This window comes from Lissotriton vulgaris, chromosome 7 (assembly GCF_964263255.1).
Source record: "Lissotriton vulgaris chromosome 7, aLisVul1.2, whole genome shotgun sequence".
Taxonomy (NCBI): domain Eukaryota; kingdom Metazoa; phylum Chordata; class Amphibia; order Caudata; family Salamandridae; genus Lissotriton; species Lissotriton vulgaris.
In genome coordinates, this window is record NC_141695.1 from 1,075,937,459 (window position 1) to 1,075,946,475 (window position 9,017).

Here is a 9,017-nt window from a genome sequence, read left to right on the forward strand (position 1 = left end):
GGAATGTAATGAAAAAAGGACTTACCTTTAACGGCTGGCCGCTGCCTTTTCTCCATCCTCGTCCTCTTCATCTTCCTGTCCCGGCCGCAGCAGGAAGCACCTGAGCGCACAGGTTCCAATCACAATGCTGCAATGCTTTGGATCTGCGCTCACAGTGGAACGGGAGCCTGTGCATGCTCCTCACCAGGCTGTGTAATGCAGTCTGGTAGGAACATGCAAAGTGCGCATGAACTGTTTGGTCGGCCCTAGGGCCGGCCAAACAGTTCATGCGCACTTAGGGAGTTCACACAACTCCTTCCCTGCTGTGGCCATCCCCGCCCTGCCACTGACATTAATAGGGAAAATAAAATGATAATAACAATACATTATTATCATTTTATTTTTCCTTTTGAGCAGTGGGGTGATGCGGAGCAGCCACTGCCCATTTACCTTCCCAAGAACAGTGTCTGATCCTTGCATCATCTTGCTAAGCATAAGAAAAATCTAGGGGCATATTACCAAGCAATAGCGATAATTATCGCTATTGCTTGGTTAGAGACAAAAATTTACCGCTGAGCTGCGGCGATTTTTACCGATTACCAAGGTTTATCGCAAATGCGATAAAAATCGCCGCAATGCATGAATATCGCTGAAAAGTCAGCGATATTCATGCATTACCGAGCTAATGCTCTTAGCCATGTTATCCACCTCCCATTGGATAACATGGCTAAGAACTGCTCAGGGCAGGTGTTAGCTTTTGGAGATATTTGCGCTTAGCAATGAAAAAAAGTTGGAGGTTTACCTCAAATATTGGACTTACCCTATGTGAGAAAATTCCCAACTGATTTTCTAAAATACATTGCCTACCTAACTTTTCAGGAAGCCCTGCATTTACCAATATTTTTGTAGGAACTTACAACATCTGAAATCATAAGTTAAGTTAATGTAAAGAGGTAATGAAGAATATTTTAATTAACTTCACAAGCTAAATGACACGTACATGTGCACAAGTGATTATCTTGCAATGTCAGCCTGTGTACTAGAATTTGTCTTGTATTTTTCAGAAGAGGAACAAGAAACCTCTGGGGATTTTGGCAGTGGTGGATCAGTGATATTGTTGGATGATCTTGAGGACGAACACGAGGCTGTAAAGACTGTCAAGGAAAGAAAACTGAAGCTTCATATCCGAGCGACTAATGATGATGACGAAGATGAAGATGATGATAAGGATGATGAATTTGGCTACATATGGTAGTCCTAAAGGAAAGCGGACTCTCAAATTTTACACAATGATTGCAATCTGATAAAGTGACAGGTGCATCCAGAAACACCTGCCACAAAAGTATTTGATCTTCAGTACAATATATTTATTCATGTTTAATTCAAAGGTCATTTTTTATTGAGTCTTTAGTGATTTTAAGGTTTTGCTTTTCAATCTTTATTGACCCACCTCCTTATCTCCGTATTGCAAATATGAGCAAATTAACTCCCTCACACCACCCAATATATGTGACCCGGTTACAAAAACATGAAGTCACTATAGAACTCCTGTTGATCATGCTGGCTCTTTCTTAGAGGACTTTGCATGAGATTCTTTGTATATGACTGCGAAGGAAATATAGTAATTTACAGAATTCTGATGGTGAAAATATGATGGCCCAAAAAACACTACTAATGGAACTAACAACGTGATGTTTCTTTTCTTCTGTATACTTTGACTGTCTGTATTAAAGTGAGATCTCCACATGTGACCTGCATGTAATTGGTGTGTGTCCTTGCAGTGTGCCATTTGCCAAAACTAAGAATGAGTGTTGGTACACTGTCTCATTGTCCTCTTGTTGAGACCCTGGTTTTCTTTATTACAAGCATTCCTGATTCTGTGCCACAAAATGGCAGATCCAATGGTTATACTTTTTGGCAAAATTGTACTATTCTGCAGTTGTAAGAGGGCATCAGGACTCTGCTGAGTAGCAGACCGTGTTTTTCTGGCATGTGCACAAGATGACTGAGTTCTGTAGGTGGCCCATGTTGTTCATAGGAGATCTAGCTTAAAGACAGCAATTATCATTGCATCTCTGAGAGTACAAATATCATAATATATTTGCCCAGCTCATTATTTCACTTGTGTGCGAAGGAAGAGAGCATATACTGACAAACAACTATCGTAATCTTCCTAATTATTTGATATGAAATGCTACCTAGTCGGTTGAAGTACACATTTTTGATTACATCTAGGACGATGTGTAATTATCTCATTACATACCATGCAGGTTAACCAACAAAGCCATCATTAACAGCAAGCTGTTACTCTTCTTAAATAGTGTACATATGTGATCTATATAAAAAGAATCTGTCGGAAACCATTTTTATTGAAATACTCACTCCTCCACAATAATATCTTCTTCTGTTTGTTTTGAAACTTTAAAACAATATGTTTCTTTAACAGCATTAAGGTTTTAATTGTAGTTGCAATTCAAAACTTGGGTGGTTGCTTACATTTATCCAGTTCAACAAAGTTACTGTGCTCTGCAACCAGATACATGGCTGCCATCCAGTAGCACAATTCATTGATAAACTAATGCTAGAAATTCTTTTTTTATCTATTGTATGCTGATTTGCTCAATTTATGACATCATATGATGTACAGTCAAAAATATTTGTCGAAACACAAGGCAAGATGTTCTAAGGCATGTTCAAGTTTGTATGTATTGTTGATAAAATGTCTTTGAGTGTTACCATATACAATGTAAAACCAAAACAAAAGAAACATTATTTTATGTTACTACGTTCCAGCTTTTAACTATGTGGTACATAGTGTGATATGGCAATTGAATGAATTCCACATGCATGCTCTCTTCCCTGGAGTTATTCCCATGTGATCAAAAACATCTGGAAACCAGACAACAATTGTCATGACATGTCAATACACATATTTGTTCATTTACTTGACGAGTATTAACTGTGCTGGTACAGCTTGGCATCATATCCCATGAGTTGATTGTTAAGGTCATTACACACTGATCTCATACTCAAAGAAGACCTGTAAGAACATTTTACATGTAGGCTTGTACACTATATGGTCAATGAGGATTTGGGAACATGACTTTATATTAGAATTAATTGCTGAATACACTGTACTGGACAATAAGGTATCTCTACTGATGGTAAGGATTCAGAAAGTGCACAAAACAATACACAAAGCCCATCTGTTCAAATCACATCTCCATTTCCAATCTATGATAACTATACTACCAAACACCATTTTGTATGTAGTTGTGCAATAATGTACTGGCTATATTTTCTCATTTTCTTTCTTAAAACCACAGACATGCCTCTTAGAAATGCAGCTCGCTACAATGAGGATTTGAAGTTTAAGCTATTTCTCTCATGGCCCACAAGTACAATAGTGCTCATTGCACTCCAAAAGATGGGTTTTGAAAGAACAGGCATCATGGTTAAAAAGACTAAACTTTTAATTTCAAAATGACCAATGAAATGTTTTTTCTCCATACTGAAAAAACTAAATATTTCCTAGAAAAGACAGCATTGTTTCTTTATACTGCAGATATTCCGTTTTCAAACATAACAGGAGGTTACATCATGACACTAGAGTTAGGCTTACAAGTTTAATAAGAACAGTGACTAATACATGTTATTCTCTAGCCACCTTCTTAGTTTTTGCATTGTAACAAAAATAATCTTTGGTGAAAAAGTAAATTTTTAACATTGCATCATTACATTAAAAAAATGCATGTTGTACACCTATTTAGATGTGTTATATATTCTTTTTTTCAAGCTCAGGTGATCTGTTCATCTATTCAATTCAATAGTTATTTCTTTTCATAGAAATAGCCCTAAAAATGTGCAAGTTAATATTATATTATGTTCAAAATGTAGGTGACAATACCTCCATCTTAAACAAATCTCAAAATGTTTACAATAACAAAAATGGGTCAGAAGCCAAAACCCAGCTTTATTACATGCCCCTAACTCTGCAAATTTGAAATTAATATCCTTTAGCAATTATTTTCCTCCCATAGTATTTGTACAATATCATTACAAAAATGACCATCAGCTGGATGGCAATGCAATAGCCCATTTCCTAAGTTGTGAAGACCCTGTGTGCCATGATTGTCTCCCTAATCTTTAATATTGCAACTAGGAATCCTTCAACAGAATAGCAAATATGAGGCTAGGTGATGATCAAAAAATATATAAAGCACATATACAGATATAAATAACTATTGAGATCAAAATTATTATCAAAAATGTCATTCTTAGAACCTCATCAAAATGTTAAAATGTGGAATGGATGGCTCTCACAAGGACATAATATAGCTATGTCCTGTAATACAATGGCAATAAGACTATGCAAAATTGTTGCAGAACAGTCCAAAACAAAGCTTGGTATTGTTGGTTTTTGTGGATATTCTTTACTCATGCTAGATAGTTTCCCTGACAACATTTTAATGTTATACTTGACCTACTGAAAGTTTTCTTACTATTCCACATTTCTACAGAATACAAAACAGTTAGCCACTTTTTATAACTACACACTACTTTCTGCAGGGACTCAGACCCAGTTTCACAATTATAACTGCAGTATACTTCAATCAATAAATCAAAATGGCTTTAAATAACCTTAATTCACAAACAAGCTAGTGAGGGTTGTATAGAAATTCAGCAATGCTTTGATCTAAAGGATTGAAGAGACTAACTTAATTTCATCTTTAATGTAGGGTAACAAAAGCTCCTGGTAGATTGAATACCAGAAGATGATGATGGGAGCCCAAATCCTTTTCAATTTTTTTTTATTTAGCCTCGGTGAGATGAGGGATGGTTGGCATAGCTCCAGATCCCTACTCCATAGATTGAAGAAGCAAGTTAGTTTGCCTTGTTTAATTGGGGCACGTACCACAAGTTTTCCCCCAACAGATTTTGGATATTGGATATTGGATAGGTATTTATAGAGCGCTAACGTTCGCTCCGAAGGGAGCATCTTGGCGCTGTAAAACCTGGTACCAGATCGCCGGGAAGGTGGTTGAGGGCTAGATGGCTGCTTTGGTCCAGTCATCAGAGAGATTAAAAAGATTTAGGAAACTTCCTATTCCCAATGGTCCACCTAAACTTGCATGATTTCCATGAAGGTCAAAGATTGTGCCCAGCTCAATTTAGTGTATCGTTTTAACACTTCCAGAGTGGCGTCACCTCAGCAATTTAACTAGTTTAATAACTTTAATTAAGCAAAACTGTTAATTTACACACGTCAATGAACTATATTAATTGCTCATTATTTATATGAAACTGCTGAGAGACTAAAAAAATATTGTGCTTCTTGTTGTCTCTTAAGAAAATAGTAAGCTATAAAACAGAATTAATTCAATGAAGACAGCAAAGCAACACTATCTTATTTGTGTGCATTACCTAATAAAGGTAAAAGTACTGCAAAATTTCTTAAATACAGTACAGGAAAGATAATTCTTGACATTCTTTATCATTTCATTTACCTTCATAGTTGTAATTATTTCAAGATACTTATTAGTATTTCTAAAGATACAGCTTTATTTTGTTAATATTTGTAGGCCTGATAAATGTCATGTTTGCATTTACAACATAGGATTCAACTGGAAACATCAATTTCCAAAGGATAGTGAAGGTGGTCAGATCCATGAGCATTTATGCACAACATTAAAAATTGATTTCTTCTTGCCCAAACCCACAAACCAGAGCCATCCCAAAATCCTTCCTGTTTTACATGTGTGTCATTTTAATTTGAAAGGGATTTGACAATGAGGTGTTCTTTCTAAAAAAATAAATCATCAGTAACTTAATATCTGTGTTAATGTGGAATTGCAATTATGCACTCTGTGAGTGATGTGTTCAAAATTAATTGTATAGCCTAAGCACTACTGACCAGGAATAATTAATTTGTTCATGTGTTTGAACAACATGGAAGGTTCTGATTGGTCATGTATTCCTCTTGTGTACCATATGCATTGTTTCATTAGAAAATTGAGCCATTACATTTATAAAGTGTTTATGACTGGCAATATGTAAATTAACATATAGCCAACATACACATTAAATGTGCTTCTAAGTTGCAACTTACCTCATATAGTTGTTTCCCATTTAGCAAGCTTACAAACAACCAAGTTAACATATCAATATGTTTGATTAATTTCACTGTTTATGAAAATGAAGTACCATACAAATCCTTTCGGGACTTACTTCCTATACAGGCTGGGTGGTTGTTTAATGCATACAAAGCTGACATATACATTATTACAAGTTCTCATACATGATAACGTATTAATTAGATGGGAAACAGTTTATTGGTGTTATTTTGCAATTAAACAAACGTTTACGTTGTCCACCTTCAAACTAATCTGACTCCAATTTGTAAACGAACTTCACAAACAGTTGAAATGCACGGACGATCATAACAAAATAAGTAAAACTGCAAATAGGTTCTAATTGTTATTTCTTTTGTATCTGATAGTACTGTAAGGTTCATTATGCTAATGTAAAGCGAACCATTCATGACCAGTTAGATGTATAGTTATCTCTGTTTATGTAAACATCTTGGACTGAAAGCATATTTTCACACTGATAAATTGAGAGTACTGATAATGATAACAGTTCATCAGCAAAACACAGGTATGCTACCAAGCTTGTTTAGTCAAATTTTACAAACATCAGAACCTGTGATATTCAACATTTAGTCATGTATATTTTATGAATATGTAATTGCTGCATCCTTAGAGTAATAGCACATTTGATTTGAGGTAAGTGATGCACTACAGACCCTGACTGTTAAGTTAAGAAGACCCCAATGATTGTTTTAAAATTTATTATGTAAATCAGTAGTTTTGCAAAATGTCACACAACATCTTAGTAACTTTGTCATACAGACACACAAACAAATCCACTGGTCAGTGCTTTAATTTCACTCTCCATATATGGTGTTGTGCAAACAAGATCAATAATCATGTTGACGATCAGATGCAAGACTATGATATATAGTTAACTTCATTCCAATTTGTTTTATTGCATATTCTCATTAAACATGTTCATACATTTGTCCCTCACAACTTATTTTGTCTGCTGTTGCTAATACCATTGTGAGCATTACAAATGAAAGCAAATTGTTACGGAAATTCTAGCTTTCTAGAAGAACAAGCTATATCTTTCATAGATTTAATTGTGGCTAATTTGCCCAAAGGATATTTAAATTGTTAGATGGTGTATAATGCTACACATTTTCCATTAAATTGCATTTAATTTATGACATCCAAGTGTCTTGGAATAGAAAGTAAGACCTATCATATTTAGAGGCATATTTACAGCTAAAGTGGCGGAGTGCGGCGTTAAGCCAAGATGGTTAATGCTGCGCTCTCTCACTTTAGAAATGCAAGCCTGCACCGTATTTTACAACAATACGGTGCGGCCCTGTGTTTCTCCCTGCGCTGGTGCTAAATGTAGCTGCCTAGCGCCAACGCGGGCAGCCTTGCACCATAGTGAAAACGTGCCTGCATTGTGGGAAATGATTGTTAATGTGCAGGAAGGTATCCCTTCCTTCATATAAACAATCATAAATGGTGATTTGTAACTTTTATTGGAGCACACATACAAGGTTTGACTCATAATTTTTTTAATGATTGTTTATGTGCAGGAAGAGACACCTTCCTGCACATAAACAATCATACATGGCTTTTTGCTGTTTCTATGTGCGCTGCACAATGCAGCGTACATAGAAACAGCAAAAACAAAGAGAAATAACGTTTTTCTCCTCGTTTCGCCTGTTTAAGACCAGGTTTTTCCTGGTCTTACTTTTGGTGCTGCCCCATATTTAAGCCATTCTTGTAAATATGGGGCAGCGTCAAAATCAATGGGTGTTGTGGCGGAACGCACACCGCAACATCCACTGCCCACTCCTTTCACACTAAGTATAGCCTGAAAGGGTGTTTAGTCACATTAAGTGGCTTAACGCTGCCTTGTGAATAAGGCGAAGCACCTTTCGCCACAGGAACATCGATAAAAGTGACGTTCCTGTGGCACTGGGGGCTTGTAAATATGCCCCTTAGTATTTTACATTATTTGCTTTGGATTCGGACCTATTATCCACAGTTTCCTTATGAAAAGACTGCAGTGTAACTATATGAAATAACTTGGTAATTTAAGGTCTTTTTCTATTTTTCAAAATGTTGCTGCCTTTTCTCCTAAAATATGTATTCTTGTAATAAGTGACCAATCTAAGAAGAGATTAAGTTTGACGTAGTACAATTATACAAGTATGGATGTGTTAAAACTGAAAGTCATATAGAATGTCAACATGTGGATAACTTCCAGGGTTCATTATAAATGCTCAGTTGTAGTCCAAATATTTGAAATTTTGTCTGTCTCAATAAAATTTTGTTGTCTGCGATTTGCTTGCTATTCTCTGTCTTTATTTTTGCTGGCCCAAAGTAGCTCACTTCTCATGGCTTTCAGACAATCAAATGTACTTTTGTAAAATAAGCTTTGCCAGTAAAGGCAAAAAATCCAGAGAATCAAAAAACAGAAACGTGGATGGAGGCAGCAAGGGGACAGACTGACTGAAACCCAGCTCACAGTCTGTCAGTGTCAAAGAGATTTACAACAAGGAAATCTGCTGTAGTTGTCCTAATATGTCTTATTTTATTTGCCAAAAACATTCCACATTTCAAAAACCTTAGTACATTTCTTCGCATCATTTAACACAAATAATCAAATCTGGTAAAACATAGGGGCAGATTTACAAGGCCTTTGCTCCACTTTTGCATCATTTTTAACACGGGAAAAGTGACGCAAAAGTAGCGCAAGGGGCTTGTAAATCTGCCCCATACTTCTGTTACTTATATAACAATCCTTTGACATGAGAGATTAATCATATCAAATCTGAAGTACTGTTTGCATGTGTTGTGGTTAAAACCAGAAAATAGAAATCATAAATAAATGAGGGAGTGATAGAATGCCAATGTGTAATTTGAACAGCAGTGCACAAGATACTACACTGTTTC

The 9,017-nt window shown here is 35.9% G+C and overlaps 1 protein-coding gene across 1 annotated transcript in view; it reads left to right on the forward strand.

Annotated features, from left to right (window-relative positions):
* SPOCK1 (SPARC (osteonectin), cwcv and kazal like domains proteoglycan 1) overlaps positions 1-8,402 on the forward strand; it is a 2,113,319-nt gene extending 2,104,917 nt beyond the window's left edge. Inside the window, exon 11 of the mRNA XM_086931522.1 lies at positions 1,044-8,402. Coding sequence (XP_086787648.1) covers positions 1,044-1,234 — 191 coding nt within the window. The 3' untranslated portion in view covers positions 1,235-8,402. The remainder of the gene's footprint in view (positions 1-1,043) is intronic.
* The last annotated feature ends 615 nt before the right edge of the window (positions 8,403-9,017 follow it).